General features: G+C 47.0%; 1 protein-coding gene across 1 annotated transcript; it reads right to left on the bottom strand.

The window, feature by feature from the left end:
- Window positions 1-15,495: 15,495 nt before the first annotated feature.
- On the bottom strand, window positions 15,496-17,087 carry LOC119355075. The gene is made up of 2 exons (XM_037621860.1): window positions 16,746-17,087; window positions 15,496-16,638 (listed from the first exon to the last, which is right to left on the bottom strand). The coding sequence occupies exons 1-2, from the start codon at window positions 17,020-17,022 to the stop codon at window positions 15,854-15,856; spliced, it is 1,062 nt and encodes a 353-aa protein (XP_037477757.1). The 5' UTR covers window positions 17,023-17,087; the 3' UTR covers window positions 15,496-15,853.
- Between the last annotated feature and the right edge of the window lie 356 nt (window positions 17,088-17,443).

The following is a 17,443-nucleotide window of genomic DNA, read 5'->3' as shown; positions in this document are numbered from 1 at the left end:
ATTCTCCCTCCTTATCTAAACCTTGTAAAATAAGAGAGAATAGCCATAAGTATTGTGACATAAAGTGAAATAACAGTCCATGATGCGATAAATATCGATATAAAAGCATGATGCAGAATGGACGTATCAGGGGTGGCAGCCCCCCAGTCCTCTGCTCCCAGGCTTCACGGCTGCGGTGCGGTGGTGTTGCTCGACTTCGTCGGCAGCAAGGTGCGGTGCGCCTGATGCGGTGGTGCTGCTCAATGGCGGCTGAACAGCGACAACGAGTGCTATGGTCTGTGGTGGCTCTTCGAGGCTACTAGCGCGGCGTCTTCTGGAGGTGGGTGGGCCACTGAAGGTGCTGTGCGTGGGGGTGCCGGTGGTGTCGGGTGCTCCGGGCGAAAGTTTGCCGGGTTGTTACCGGCCGGTGGCGTCGGCGTCCGTGGATGTCATTTCACCTCACTAGAGGCACCGTCGTGGAGCCCCGTGTCCGCCACCTCGGATCTTACTCTTCGGGTGAAAGCCTAAGGCCCGGTTTGGTCGGGCAACGGCATCGACATCGCCGCTTATCTCTTTGGGGCGTCGCCTTGAAGAGCTTCAGATCTCGTTTGTGCGCTTCATGGGTTGGATGCTCGCGGCATTGCAGTCGGTAGATGCCCATCCGGCAATGCGGATGTTTGCGCGGCATCCTGTATGTGGCAACGATGGCGGCTTCGGGTGGAGTCATGTTTGCTTATGGTTCTTGGTAGTCGGTCTCTTCCGGCGTGTTCGTGAAGTCGGAGCTGCCGAGGAAGGCCCTTGCGGTGACGATGCCACGCGACGGGTGGTCGGCTCTGGTGCTGGCTCGGTGCAAGGCCAACGCTTTTCCCCTGCAATGCTCGTCGATAGAGTCGGAGCTGCCTGATCACTGGCACGTGTGGCTGACTGTTTGGCATCGGCCGACGCAAGCCTTGACACTTGTTTGCGGTGAAGGCTTCTTTGGTGGTCGTCGATGGTGGAGTCAGAGTCGCCCTCGCGGAGGCATGTGTTGGGGAACGTAGCAGAAATTCAAAATTTTCCTACGTGTCACCAAGATCTATCTATGGAGAAACCAGCAACAAGGGGAAGGAGAGTGCATCTACATACCCTTGTAGATCGCTATGCGGAAGCGTTCAAGAGAACGGGTTGAAGCCGTCGTACTCGTCGTGATCCAAATCACCGGAGATCCTAGTGCCAAACGGACGGCACCTTCACGTTCAACACACGTACAACCCGGTGACGTCTCCCATGCCTTGATCCAGCAAGGAGAGAGGGAGAGGTTGAGGAAGACTCCATCCAGCAGCAGCACAACGGCGTGGTGGTGGTGGAGGAGCATGGTACTCCAGCAGGGCTTCGCCAAGCACCGCAAGAGACAAGGAGGAGAGAGGTAGGGCTGCACCAGGGAGAGATCAAATCGTGTGTCTTGGGCAGCCCAAAACCCACACTATTTATAGGAGAAGGGGAGGAGGGTGCGCCCCCTCTAGGGTTCCCACCCCTAGGGGGGCGGCAGCCCTAGATGGGATGGAGGGGGGGCGGCCAAGAGGGGGAGAAGGGGGGCGTGCCCTAGGGTGGGCCTTAGGCCCATCTGCGCCTAGGGTTTCCCCCTTCTCCTCCTAGCTGCACCTTGGGCCTTGTGGGAGGCGCACCAGCCCACTCAGGGGCTGGTCCCTTCCCACTCTTGGCCCATGCAAGCCTCCGGGGCTGGTGGCCCCACTTGGTGGACCCCCGGGACCCTCCTGGTGGTCCCGGTACGTTACCGATAAAACCCGAAACTTTTCCGGTGACCAAAACAGGACTTCCCATATATAAATCTTTACCTCCAGACCATTCCGGAACTCCTCGTGACGTCCGGGATCTCATCTGGGACTCCGAACAACATTCAGTAACCACATACAAACTTCCTTTATAACCCTAGCGTCATCGAACCTTAAGTGTGTAGACCCTACGGGTTCGGGAACCATGCAGACATGACCGAGACGTTCTCCGGTCAATAACCAACAGTGGGATCTGGATACCCATGTTGGTTCCCACATGTTCCACGATGATCTCATCGGATGAACCACGATGTCGATGATTCGATCAATCCCGTATTCAATTCCCTTTGTCTAGCGGTATTGTACTTGCCCGAGATTCGATCGTCGGTATCCCGATACCTTGTTCAATCTCGTTACTGGCAAGTCTCTTTACTCGTTCCGTAACACATCATCTCGTGATCAACTCCTTGGTCACTTTGTGCACATTATGATGATGTCCTACCGAGTGGGCCCAGAGATACCTCTCCGTTTACACGGAGTGACAAATCCCAGTCTCGATTCGTGCCAACCCAACAGACACTTTTGGAGATACCTGTAGTGTACCTTTATAGCCACCCAGTTACGTTGTGACGTTTGGCACACCCAAAGTATTCCTACGGTATCCGGGAGTTGCACAATCTCATGGTCTAAGGAAATGATACTTGACATTAGAAAAGCTTTAGCATACGAACTACATGATCTTTGTGCTAGGCTTAGGATTGGGTCTTGTCCATCACATCATTCTCCCAATGATGTGATCCCGTTATCAACGACATCCAATGTCCATGGTCAGGAAACCGTAACCATCTATTGATCAACGAGCTAGTCAACTAGAGGCTTACTAGGGACATGGTGTTGTCTATGTATCCACACATGTATCTGAGTTTCCTATCAATACAATTCTAGCATGGATAATAAACGATTATCATGAACAAGGAAATATAATAATAACCAATTTATCATTGCCTCTAGGGCATATTTCCAACAGTCTCCCACTTGCACTAGAGTCAATAATCCAATTCACATTGATATGTGATTAACACTCAAGGTCACATCCCCATGTGACTAACACCCAAAGAGTTCTGGGTTTGATCATGTTATGCTTGTGAGAAATGTTTCAGTCAACGGGTCTGCAACATTCAGATCCGTATGTACTTCGCAAATTTCTATGTCATCTTGTAGATGCAACTACTACGCTACATTTGGAGCCATTACAAATAACTGTTCTACTTGGAGCTATTCTAAATTGTTGCTCCATTATACGTATCCGGTATCTCTACTCAGAGCTATCCGGATAGGTGTTAAGCTTGCATCGACGTAATTCTTTACGCCGAACTCTTTATCACCTCCATAATTGAGAAACATGTCCTTATTACTCCAAGGACAATTTTGACCGCTGTCTAGTGATCCACTCCTGGATCACCTTTGTACCCTCTTTCCAGACATGTGGCAAGGCACACATCAGGTGCGGTACTCAGCATGGCATACCGTATAGAGCCTATGACAAAAGAATAGGGTATGACATTCGTCCTTTCTCTTTCTTCTGCCGTGGTCGAGCTTTAAGTCTTAACTTCATACCTTACAACTCAGGCAAGTACTCCTTCTTTGACTGATCCATCTTGAACACCTTCAAGATCATGTCAAGGTATGTGCTCATTTGAAAGTACCATTAAGCGTTTTGATCTATCCTTATAGATCTTGATGCTCAATGTTCAAGTAGCTTAATCGAGGCTTTCCATTGAAAAACACTTTCCAAATAACCCTATATGCTTTCCAGAAATTCTACATCATTTCTGATCCACAATATGTCAACAACATATACTCATCACAAATTCTATAGTGCTCCCACTCACTTCTTTGGAAATACAAGTTTCTCATAAACTTTGTATACACCCAAAATCTTTGATCATCTCATCAAAGCATACATTCCAACTCCGAGATGCTTACTCCAGTCCTTAGAAGGATTGCTGGAGCTTTGCATACTTATTAGCATCTTTCAGGATTGACAAAACCTTCCGGTTGTATCACATACAACCTTTCCTCAAGAAAATCGTCGAGGAAACAATGTTTTGACATCCTATCTGCAAGATTTCATAAATAATGCAGTAATCGCTAATATAATTCCAACAGACTCTTAGCATCGCTACGAGTGAGAAAGTCTCATCATAGTCAACTCCTTGAACTTGTCAGAAAAAATCTTAACGACAAGTCGAGCTTTCTTAATGGTGATACTTACCATCATTGTCCGTCTTCCTTTTAAAATCCATCTGTACTCAATAGCCTTATGACCATCGAGCCGTTCTGCCAAAGTCTACACTTTGTTTTCATACATGGATCCTCTCTCGGATTATATGGCCTCGAGCCATTTTGGAATCCAGGCCCAACATCGCTTCTCCATAGCTCGTAGGTTCATTGTTGTCTAGCAACATGACTTCCAAGACAGGATTACGTACCACTCTGAAGTAGTACGCATCCTTGTCATCCCACGAGGTTTGGTAGTGACTTGATCTGAAGTTTCATGATCACTATCATAAGCTTCCACTTCAATTGGTGTAGGTGCCACAGGAACAACTCCATGTGCCCTGCCACACACTAGTTGAAGAGACGGTTCAATAACCTCATCAAGTCTCCACCATCCTCCCACTCAATTCTTTCAAGAGAAACTTTTCCTCGAGAAAGGACCCGATTCTAGAAACAATCCCTTATTGCTTTCGTATCTGAGACAGGAGGTATACCCAACTGTTTTGGGTGTCCTATGAAGATGCATTTATCCGCTTTGGGTTCGAGCTTATCAGCCTCAAACTTTTTTCACATAAGCGTCGTAGCCCCAAACTTTTAAGAAATGACAGCTTAGGTTTCTCTAAACCATAGTTCATACGATGTCATCTCATCAGAATTACGTGGTGCCCTATTTAAAGTGAATGCGGTTGTCTCTAATGCCTAACCCATAAACTATCGTGGTAATTCGCTAAGAGACATCATGGTATGCATCATATCCAATAGGGTGCAGTTTATGATGTTCGGACACACCATCACACTATGGTGTTCCAGGCTGTATTAGTTGTGAAACAATTTCCACAATGTCTTAATTTTGTGCCAAACTCGTAATTTAGATATTCATCTCTATGATCATATCATAGATCTTCTATCCTCTTGTCACGACGATCTTTCAACTTCACCCTGAATTACTTGAACCTTTCAATAATTCAGACTCGTGATTCATCAAGTAAATATACTCAACATCTACTCAAATCATCTGTGAAGTAAGAACATAACGATATCCACTACATGCCTCAGCACTCATTGGACTGCACACATCAAAATGTATTACTTCCAACAAGTTGCTTTCTAGTTCCATTTTACTGAAAACGAGGCTTTCAGTCATCTTGCCCATGTGGTATGATTTGCATGTCTCAAGTGATTCAAAATCAAGTGAGTCCAAACGGTCCATTTGCATGGAGTTTCTTCATGCATATACACCAATAGACATGGTTCGCATGTCTCAAACTTTTCAAAAAGAGTGAGCCCAAAAATCCATCAACATGGAGCTTCTTCATGCATTTTATACCGATATGACTTGCATGGCAGTGCCACAAGTAGGTGGTACTATCATTACTATCTTATATCTTTTGGCATGAACATGTGTATCACTATGATCGAGATTCAATAAACCATTCATTTTAGGTGCAAGACCATTGAAGATATTATTCAAATAAACAGAGTAACCATTATTCTCCTTAAATGAATAACTGTATTGCGATAGACATAATCCAATCATGTCTATGCTCAACGCAAACACCAATCTCGATGGTAGAGGGAGCGTGCGATGTTTGATCACATCAAGCTTGGAAAAACTTCCAACACATATTGCCAGCTCACCTTTAGCTAGTCTCCGTTTACTCCACATCTTTTTATTTCGAGTTTACTAACATTTAGCAACCGAACCGGTATCTAATACCATGGTGCTACTAGGAGTACTAGTAAAGTACACATTAACACAATGTATATCCAATATACTTCTATTGACCTTGCCAGCCTTCTCATATACCAAGTATCTAGGGTAATTCTGCTCTAGTGGTTGTTCCCCTTATTACAGAAGCACTTAGTCTCGGGTTTGGGTTCAACCTTGGGTTTCTTCACTAGAGCAGCAGCTGATTTGTCGTTTCATGAAGTATCCCTTCTTGCCCTTGCCCTTCTTGAAACTAGTGGTTTCACCAACCATCAACAATTGATGCTCCTTCTTGATTTCTACTTTTGTGGTGTCAAACATCACGAATATCTCAAGGATCATCATATATGTCCCTGATATATTATAGTTCATCACGAAGCTCTAGCAGCTTGGTGGTAATGAGTTCGGAGAAATATCACTATCTCATCTGGAAGATCAACTCCCACTCTATTCAAATGACTGTTGTACTCAGACAATCTGAGCACAAGCTCAACAATTGAGCTTTTCTCCCTTAGTTTGCAGGCTAAGAAATCGTCGGAGGTCTTATACCTCTTGACGTGGGCACGAGCCTGAAATCCCAATTTCAGCCCTCGAAACATCTCATATGTTTCGCGACGTTTCAAAACATCTTCGGTGCCTCAACTCTAAACCGTTTAACTGAACTATCACGTAGTTATCAAAATGTGTATGTCAGATGTTCGCAACATCCACAGACGACGTTCGAGGTTCAGCACATTGAGCGGTGCATTAAGGAGATAAGCCTTCTATGAAGCAATGAGGGCAATCCTCAGTTTATGGACCTAGTCCGCATAATTACTACTATCAACTTTCAACTAAATTTTCTCTAGGAACATATCTAAACAGTAGAACTAAAGCGCGAGCCACGACATAATTTGCGAAGACCTTTTGACTATGTTCAGGATAATTAAGTTCATCTTATGAACTCCCACTCAGATAGGCATCCCTCTAGTCGTCTAAGTGATTACATGATCCGAGTCAACTAGGCCGTGTCCGATCATCACGTGAGACGGACTACTCATCATCGGTGAACATCTTCATGTTGATCGTATCTACCATACGACTCATGCTCGACCTTTTGGTCTCTTGTGTTCCGAGGCCATGTCTGTACATGCTAGGCTCGTCAAGTCAACCTAAGTGTTTTACGTGTGTAAATCTGTCTTACACCCGTTGTATGTGAACGCTAGAATATATCACACCCGATCATCACGTGGTGCTTCGAAACAACAAACTGTCGCAACGGTGCATAGTTGGGGGGAACACTTTCTTGAAATTATTATGAGGGATCATCTTATTTACTACCGTCGTTCTAAGTAAACAAGATGCAAAAACATGATAAACATCACATGCAATCAAATAATAGTGACATGATATGGCCAATATCATATAGCTCCTTTGATCTCCATCTTGGGGCTCCATGATCATCTTGTCACCGGCATGACACCATGATCTCCATCATCATGATCTCCATCATCGCGTCTCCATGAAGTTGCTCGCCAACTATTACTTCTACTACTATGGCTAACACGTTTAGCAATAAAGTAAAGTAATTACATGGCGTTGTTCAATGACATGCAGGTCATACAATAAATAAAGACAACTCCTATGGCTCCTGCCGGTTGTCATACTCATCGACATGCAAGTCTTGATTCCTATTACAAGAACATGATCAATCTCATACATCACATATCATTCATCACATTCTTCTTGGCCATATCACATCACATAGCATACCCTGCAAAAACAAGTTAGACGTCCTCTAATTGTTGTTTGCATGTTTTACGTGGCCGCTATGGGTTTCTAGCAAGAACGTTTCTTACCTACGCAAAAACCACAACGTGATATGCCAATTGCTATTTACCCTTCATAAGGACCCTTTTCATCGAATCCAATCCGAGTAAAGTGGGAGAGACAGACACCCGCTAGCCACCATATGCAACTAGTGCATGTCAGTCGATGGAACCAGTCTCACGTAAGAGTACGTGTAAGGTCGGTCCGGGCCGCTTCATCCCACAATACCGCCAAATCAAGATTGGACTAGTAACGGTAAGCATATTGAACAAAATCAACGCCCACAACTACTTTGTGTTCTACTCGTGCATAGAATCTACGCAATAGACCTAGCTCATGATGCCACTGTTGGGGACCGTAGCAGAAATTCAAAATTTTCCTACGTGTCACCAAGATCTATCTATGGAGAAACCAGCAACGAGGGGAAGGAAAGTGCATCTACATACCCTTGTAGATCGCTATGCGGAAGCGTTCAAGAGAACGGGTTGAAGGAGTCGTACTCGTCGTGATCCAAATCATCGGAGGTCCTAGTGCCAAACGGACGGCACCTCCGCGTTCAACACACGTACAACCCGGTGACGTCTCCCATGCCTTGATCCAGCAAGGAGAGAGGGAGAGGTTGAGGAAGACTCCATCCAGCAGCAGCACAACGGCGTGGTGGTGGTGGAGGAGCGTGGTACTCCAGCAGGGCTTCGCCAAGCACCGCAAGAGACGAGGAGGAGAGAGGTAGGGCTGCACCAGGGAGAGATCAAATCGTGTGTCTTGGGCAGCCCAAAACCCCCACTATTTATAGGAGAAGGGGAGGAGGGTGCGCCCCCTCTAGGGTTCCCATCCCTAGGGGGACGGCAGCCCTAGATGGGATGGAGGGGGGCGGCCAAGAGGGGAAGAAGGGGGGCGCGCCCTAGGGTGGGCCTTAGGCCCATCTGCGCCTAGGGTTTCCCCCTTCTCCTCCTAGCTGCGCCTTGGGCCTTGTGGGAGGCGCACCAGCCCACTCAGGGGCTGGTCCCTTCCCACTCTTGGCCCATGCAAGCCTCTGGGGCTGGTGGCCCCACTTGGTGGACCCCCGGGACCCTCCCGGTGGTCCCAGTACGTTACCGATAAAACCCGAAACTTTTCCGGTGACCAAAACAGGACTTTCCATATATAAATCTTTACATCCGGACCATTCCGGAACTCCTCGTGACGTCCGGGATCTCATCCGGGACTTCGAACAACATTCGGTAACCACATACAAACTTCCTTTATAACCCTAGCGTCATCGAACCTTAAGTGTGTAGACCCTACGGGTTCGGGAACCATGCAGACATGACCGAGACGTTCTCCGGTCAATAACCAACAGCGGGATCTGGATACCCATGTTGGTTCCCACATGTTCCACGATGATCTCATCGGATGAACCACGATGTCGATGATTCGATCAATCCCGTATTCAATTCCCTTTGTCTAGCGGTATTGTACTTGCCCGAGATTCGATCGTCGGTATCCCGATACCTTGTTCAATCTCGTTACTGGCAAGTCTCTTTACTCGTTCCGTAACACATCATCCCGTGATCAACTCCTTGGTCACTTTGTGCACATTATGATGATGTCCTACCGAGTGGGCCCAGAGATACCTCTCCGTTTACACGGAGTGACAAATCCCAGTCTCGATTCATGCCAACCCAACAGACACTTTCGGAGATACCTGTAGTGTACCTTTATAGCCACCCAGTTACGTTGTGACGTTTGGCACACCCAAAGTATTCCTACGGTATCCGGGAGTTGCACAATCTCATGGTCTAAGGAAACGATACTTGACATTAGAAAAGATTTAGCATACGAACTACACGATCTTTGTGCTAGGCTTAGGATTGGGTCTTGTCCATCACATCATTCTCCCAATGATGTGATCCCGTTATCAACGACATCCAATGTCCATGGTCAGGAAATCGTAACCATCTATTGATCAACGAGCTAGTCAACTAGAGGCTTACTAGGGACATGGTGTTGTCTATGTATCCACACATGTATCTGAGTTTCCTATCAATACAATTCTAGCATGGATAATAAACGATTATCATGAACAAGGAAATATAATAATAACCAATTTATCATTGCCTCTAGGGCATATTTCCAACAGCATGATGACGATGACGCCGAGTTGCAACCTCGACGACGCTTTTCTCCTCGGCGGTGTGTGTGCGTTCTTGTGTGGGCTGCCATGTCGTCCTATGTGCCTTGTTTTTGCGGGTCAGTTGTGACGGTTTTCGCTCGGTTTTCTGTTTATCAACCGGACAAATCTCTTCGATTTTTTTTAATGAATCGGGCTCTAAGGGACTGCGTTTAAAAAAAAGATAGTTAGCTCAGGGGTGTATGCTTTTGTTGGGGAACCATGTAATAATTTAAAGATCTTCTCTATTTATGTCTTCTTCTCAAGTATTCGCACGTGAGACAATGATATTCGTATGTCAGACAATGATTTTCCTTTTGTTTGATTACTAGTAAACGTGCACGTGCAACGCACGTCTCAATCAAACCATGTCAAATTCATATGGGTATTAAATTTTGAATTCATACTCTAGGATGACCAATTCTCTATAAACAAAAGGAGAAGTAAAAACCCATCAATTATCTTTTGACGATAACAAGCAGACCACGGGAATCACAACCGTATAAAAAATGTCACAAATCAATGGCAACCGACTGGCTGGATAACTTCTCCGCGGAGAATGTAAGGACGTAGCCTATTTACTCTATTGTATAGTAAAAATGGAATCAAATACCCTATGAAGATTTCAGAATGTTTATTTTCATGATGAAAAGCAAAGGAACACAAACATTGTCCAAGTGGTGTCAATGCAAAGTTGGAACAAAGAAACCCAAAAAATAGCAGTCTTGGGAGAATTGAATTAGTTTTCTTCTTGGATTGAGGCTACTTGTTATTGTCAAAATTTGAAGGATCGACAGTTGCAGTGATACCACCCATTGGGAGTCATAGCAGGCCCCACCTGCGAGCAGGAAGAGTCGGAATTTCTTTGCCTCGTTCTTACTTTATCTCAGCTTCTCATGGAGTGGAATTACAGTTCAGACAGACAGTATCTATTATGTATATAGTTGCAGAACATCTAGAAGCTAAAAACAGGTCAATAAAGCGTTATATTCATGGTAAGGAAATGGGGAGAGGGAATTCTACAATTTCTCTATGACATGGATGGCATGCAAGCAACCCTTTCTCTACCATATGCTTAGTTCTGACAATATTAAACATGAGTTAAACATGTAGTCGTGCTTACATCTTAGCAGTGCAGAAAGGTTGCTATTATAGAATGGGAAACTATACAATATGGGGAAATTGGGCATGTGCACATCAAGGGCTATAATAATTATTGTTAGGCAAAGCTAAACAGGACTGGAAAAAGAATCCACACAAAATTTAGGATGACCAAAGCCACTCAAAGACCTTTCTAACTAAGATGAATATACACTCAGGACAAGAAATCATACTAAATTAACACTCGATAGATGAGTTTAATGGCTAAAATGAAGGAAATACATAAATGTCATGGCGCTTTTAGTTATTCATGTGCAAATCCAACAGTAAGCATGATCTGACGAAAGACGCAAAGATTCAAAGTTATCAGTTGATACAAAATATGCTGAAATATGTACAAAAGACGTAAAGATTCAAAGTTATCAAATGAGAATGTAAAGGACCCAGGTTTGTCTCAAGTCATTTACAATCTCAAACGATGAAAGCTTGTTTTCTGCAAGTTCACCAAAGGTTCTAATTTACTACTTTTTACTCAAAGATCTGTTGTCGACTGATCTCAGAATCTTATGGCTGAGATTAACATAATTGTAGAAAGCAACATCAACTTAAATTTTATAGTCTGCATTGGAAACCACCAAACAGTTTCCAGAAAGATGTTTTTTGAAGACCAGAGGGCAGAGTGAGTATATGACTTACATTTGTTTAGGAAATAGGAATAATGCAGGTAAACCTATACAAAGAGCACACATATATGCATCCGTACCAAGTAATCTCTAGCTACTCATGACTTCAAACCAGAGGCAGAGTATACAAGATAGAATTCCCATATACGAATGAACTTCTCATCAAAGCCCAGTTTCAAAACTTGACTGCAAGAAAAGGAAGTGATAAGAAATTAGAAATTAATACTACCTGAGCAACCAAGTGGAACATATATGTATATAATCGTCACAGCAGTATTCTTCATGTAGTGAGTTTCAAGTGATACTTACTCTTTGTTGGCCATGAGTTAAACATGACAAGTGATACTTATTCTTACCACCACCTGCCCCTGCTTCGCGTTGTTGCTTGTCCGTCGTGGCCGTGCAGCCGCTGCCACTGTGTGCTACACATGTGTTGCTGTCCGCCGATGTGCCGCTGCTCCCCGTCGCCGTCGCCTCCCCGGCTGACCCCACAAGCCATAACCATTCATATCCTATGCACCTTGTTATCTCAGTGTTGTAGCTAAAGTGCAATTCACACACATGAAACATCATGCAGTTTATTCACAAATTTTACTTCAGAAAATATTTTAAAATAAAATGGTGCCTCAGCTTATGCAAAAAGTGAAATATCTGGAAATATAACTTCATAGATTCTAGTGTTATAAAAATTACATCCCAATAACTTTTCGAAACACATATCTGCACTGGAAAAAATCAGATCCTTCCTTCTAGGAAGGTGATCTTCGTGCCTTTTTCCACCCTGGCTTCACATCAATAGTCGGGATCTCCTCGTCTTTTTACACATAGTCGCCATGAGGAAGTAGTGTTTAGTGTTTATTTTAGCATCTAAAATCAGTTTGTTGTTCTATCAAAGACAAGTAAGCTTGCAAGTGCAATGCATGTCTTGTTAAAAAACAAAATTTTGAATACGCAAAGCACGTCTGAACTACAAACATACTTTTATGATTTTAGATTCAAGTTACTATTAAGCAAACAAATTTATACGCATGCTTATGCCAGATTAAATTTTGGCAACCTGACTTGTCCATATATTATGTACACTAAACTGATGGTAAATTCATCTAACTGTAGGCAAATCACAAGAAAGTTGGCATGTTAATCCAGGCCTGGTGTGTTACCTCAAATGAATTAGCTGATCTCTTGCCCACTGTAGTGGTTTGGCGAAACTTCCCGGCTCCTTAAGAAGTTAGATAGCTTCCTCTTGATTTAAGATTCAGCAATAGACTTCCAGCAGAAAAACATTGTCCAATCTAGTATATAGAACAAACTACTTCTTTCTGAATTGGACTTCCACTTGTTGCTTCATTAGTGCTTTAGTTTTTCGAGCTGCCTTTCCTCCAACCCCAGATAGCAGTAGAGACGCTGATGCCTAAACAAGCTGCATAAGAAAATAATCTTTATCGAATTTGAAGGAACATAATAATATGAAGTTGTTCTAGTCGATCTAAGAAAACAATACAGGAACAAAAAGTTCATGAATACCAGCTGGAGTTGCAAGAACTGAAGTGACCTGACTCTAAAAAAAGATCTGATGTATTGCCAAATGGAACATGCCAAGAGCAGGACAGGAAGCAGAAAAAAAGATGGCCTGAAACAAATCACGCACCTGGACTGGACAATGATGCATCGTCCTACGCGCATGCAATTAGCACTTACAAGCAATCACATGATTCTCATTCTTGGACTGAACACTGCCAGATTCCGCAAACAGATTGCAAGTATCAGCTTCCATGCACCGCTTGCATACATGCCCTGAAGAATATAAGTAGATGAAATCAAGTGCCATTTATTTGATCAGTCTCTATCATGTCCATGCTATACTGACAAAAAATGCCATGACTGAATCTCAGTGCATAGTATTGTGCAACAGAATTATCTTAGTCCATCATCATGACTTCTATACATCTATACTAATATAATCTCCATATGCTTTCTGCTCTAGGTAACAGTACGTGCATCCGTGAACAGTAGAAAATGGGAGGTGTGAAGTCCATTGCGGCCTGACGGCGGTCCTTCTCACTGGGAATCACACCCTCAACATTGAGCGCATGTGGGATACATTGGCGAAGCAAAGACGGTTCTCAGGGAGAGGCCATCGGATGCCATCCTTGTTGGTGGTACCGTACGGTGACGGCACGAACCACCGACACCCGGACGCGAGCAAGACACCGCCCACGTCGAGATCGGTGACATCAAGGCCAAGATCCTGCGCCTCTCCTCTCGCCTCCACCACCACCCCGCACCTCCAGAGGTACGACAACCTGTAGCGCGATGACGCCGGAACACGTCCACGGGCGAAGGGGCTCAGCTAGGCTGCGGAGGGCGCCGATGGGGGGTGGTGACGGTAGAAAGAGGGGCGGCGCGAGGAGGAGGGGAAGGATGGAGCGGCGGCGCATGGAGGAAGAGAAGGGGCGATGGTTGCTCATGATATATCCATCCTTCTCGATCTGAAGCTGCAGGAGGAATGGCGCGGGGGCGCGAGGTTGTGCGGGAGTAACGACGCGGGGCGTGAGATCGTGCGGGCGGGGCCAGAGGTCGTGGGAACGTTCTGTTTTAGCGATCGGTGGACTGTACGTAAGTGGCTTAATTATGGCTTGTTGGGTTAAACACGGAAGGATTATGAGCCATCAGATCATGTAGATGGACGGATATAATTGTCTGAATCTGCTCCTCTCTTTCTTTTATAAAGGTAGTAGATAGTAGATAGATGACATGTTGTGGTGTTTGAAAGTCAAATTTATATTCATATAGGCATCAATACGATAAAAATAACTCTAATATCATTTAATCTGACAACAATAGGGTCCAAGAGCATTACAAACTTTTCATCGCCGACATGAAAAAACAGGCTCTGAAAGGAACTGGCCTGCCTTATTATTTAGGGCTTATCTTCACATGCCCTTATGTGAGGCTTATTTGCACAAGAGCTTATTTTTACAACACAGCTCAAAAGAACTGGGCATAATTGCTGGCGACCTGGACAGATACAGAGTCATGGCAGACTCCTGCCACAGCGACCGGAAGCCGTACGCAGCATACCACTCGCCCCTGCCGCCATGGCATGGGCCAACTTACATGTCTGAGAGCAGAAAGAAACTGCAACATGATATAGCAATTTAAACCCACAAAAATACGCGTCTCCTTGAACAAAGCTCCACCGGCAGAAACGCCGCGTGCATTGCACCGTAGAGCGTAGAGCAATGTTGGAGGAAAAAGGCACACGATGAGATAAACTGGAAATTTATACGAACCGATCAATTCCCATGGATGTCGGACGATCCAATCCTTGTGCGCACGAACTCCAGATTGACGAACGCACGCAATCGAATGTCAAGGTGCGGGGCCGGGCACGTCATGACTCACGAAAATCTTGTGCGGCAGCTTATCGTCCTTGACGCGCGACGGAGCCTTGGCCCTACTCCGCGACGATGGCGACGACCCGCCCGCCGGCGTGACTCCGTCGGCGCCGCCTACGGCGGTGCCTCCGCAGGTAGAGGAGGAAGGCGAGGAGACCGAGCAGCAAGACGAGGCTGCGAAGGCGGCGGCCGCGCCGCTTTCTCCTTATCTTGCGCGGCGCCGGTGGTTGCGTCGGTGGCTCATGGTGGCCAGGGCGCTGCCGCCGAACACGAACAAGCTGCGGTTGCTGGCTCTCCTCCGGCTGCCCGCCCGCCATCGCTGCTCCTGTCCTGATATGGCAGCCCACAGAGACATCCGCGAGATGACGTTGTTTATATTGCACTGCCTCTGTCTGTAGCTCTGCCGCTTGGAGCAAGGCGACGCAAGGAATATGATCACGCGGAGGCGGAGCTAGCTGTGATTGCCGATGAAGCTGAGTGGCGCGCAAAGGGAAGGGACGAGCTAAAAGGGGCGACACATTGGCAGGTACGTGGCGTTTGTTTCAAGGCACGGTAAGGAATCCCGATCCACCTTCCGATGTAGCTCAATGGAAAACTGTATCTCACACATGTAATATAACATGAAAAACAAACTTGATTGCTCAATCATTATATTTGAAAAAATACATTGAGGGGGAAAAAGCAGCTAAGATGGGCTCGACTCGACATGCATATGAACTTCGATCTTCGGATCATGCCCTGCCGATCCTATCCTAGCCTGGCACGCCGAGCAACGCCTGGATTTCCAACGTTGCCCTACACGACGATCGTTTGACTAACACACAAGACACGACATCATCACCAGCAGGTGATTTATTTGGAAAGCAAATGCGGAGCTACTACCAATAACGTGGTGTAGCAGCAGCGAGCACGTAGACGTGTATGGGCACACTTACGAGGGTAATGAAGCAAAATCAGCTCGCAATACTCGTACTTCACTTCTTGCAGACCAGCCCGGCGCTGCCCTTGCCGCTGCCGCACATGGTGTCGGCCGGCTCGTCGATCATGTCGACCGCCCCGACGCGGACGACGTCCTCTCCGGCGAAGCGCGCCACCTCGCAGTCCGTCCCGAAGATGTCCGACACCTGGTACTTTGCGGCACCCCCCATCACCGGGATCTTGGCGCCCATGTCAACCCCGGCGCTGACGTAGTCCGGGCGGTAGGTCTGGCCGAGCACGCCGTGCACGTCGGCGCTGATGGAGTTGAACTTGAATGCGACGTTGAGGTGCGCGAGGCTGTCGTCGGCGGTGAGGCCGTAGTCGTGGACCCTCGAGTCCTCCTCAGTCACCGGCACCGCGTTGGCGACGATGCGGAACCGGCCGTCGAGGCGCACCACCACGCCGTTGGCCTTGCCGATGCGGAAGACGGACAGCGCGGGCGCGGAGGCCGGGCTCCAGCTGGCGGCCGGCGCCGCGTCCAGCTCGACGGGCACGCCGTCGAAGGTGATGACGAGGCGGTCGACGGCGTTGTCCCAGGTGACCGTCCTCTTGACGCCGAGGTAGAGGCGGTGGCCACCGAAGCGGATGCCGAGCGCCTGCACCCATGTGAAGTCACGCGCCGCCTTCACGTTGCGCTTGCCGATGAAGTGCGCGTTGATGTGCAGGTTGGCGTCGGAGAGCAGGCAGAAGTCGGCGTCCCTGCGGCCGTGGAAGAGGAACTTGTTGCCGTCGCCACCCACGAAGCGCGGGTCGTAGCACTCCGTGCCGGCCAGTTCACACACTGTTGGGTTCCAATGATGCGCCAAGCACACGATCGATCAGCAACTTCAACTGTGAAATGAATGCAAAAAAAAAAAACATGGACGTGTATGTGCGTGGTGTTCTTACTGCAGACGAGCTTGCAGCTGGGGCAGTGCACGTAGCAGAGGTCGCGGCAGCCGGCGGGGCACCGGCGCACCGGAATCATGCACTCTGGGGCCTGCGACGGGCTGCTCTGGTTGTAGCAGCTCACCACGGTGGGCTGCGCGCCGGGGCTCATGTAGATGGGGACCACGTTGGGGTCCGACAAAATGGGGTTGTCCTTCGGCTGGGCACCGACCGTCACGAGGAATGCGGCGGCGCAGGCGAGCAGCGCCACCGCGCACGGGCGCCGGACGGACGCCATCGATCACTGCTAGTCGGTCTCTAGGTGATCTTCACTGCGAGTTGAGTGAAGCTGTTGCGACTGCTCGATCGTGATGGTGTGATGGTGCAAGGCGTGGAACGCCTTCTTTTATGGCCCGGGATGATCTGACTAAACGAGTGTCGTCGGAACCACGCATTGCTTTCCAACTATCAAGTCTCGGCAAGTCAACTGCCGCTCGGCTAGCTCCCCGCCACATGAAACGATTCCACGCTTACCATCCCGGCGATCGCCGCTGATGGAACAGTTGATTGAATTCCGGGGCGCTTGCTCTCGATCTTGCTGTCAAGTGTCATCTGCTCTACGTTATGGCAAAACACAATCTACATGGCCAGCTTGGACAAAAAATTCTTCTCTTTAGAATGAAATCAAGATCCAAATATACCATGGTCACTGAAAAATG

The sequence above is a fragment of the Triticum dicoccoides genome, chromosome 2A, assembly GCF_002162155.2.
Source record: "Triticum dicoccoides isolate Atlit2015 ecotype Zavitan chromosome 2A, WEW_v2.0, whole genome shotgun sequence".
In the NCBI taxonomy this organism is placed as follows: domain Eukaryota; kingdom Viridiplantae; phylum Streptophyta; class Magnoliopsida; order Poales; family Poaceae; genus Triticum; species Triticum dicoccoides.
This window is presented reverse-complemented; position numbering and strand designations above follow the sequence as displayed.

Coding starts and splice junctions, on each gene's coding strand:
- LOC119355075 (XM_037621860.1), bottom strand. CDS start 17,022: ATGGCGTCCGTCCGGCGCCCGTGCGCGGTGGCGCTGCTCGCCTGCGCC. Junction 16,639..16,745: donor CAGCTGCAAGCTCGTCTGCA/GTAAGAACACCA, acceptor GGAACCCAACAG/TGTGTGAACTGGCCGGCACG.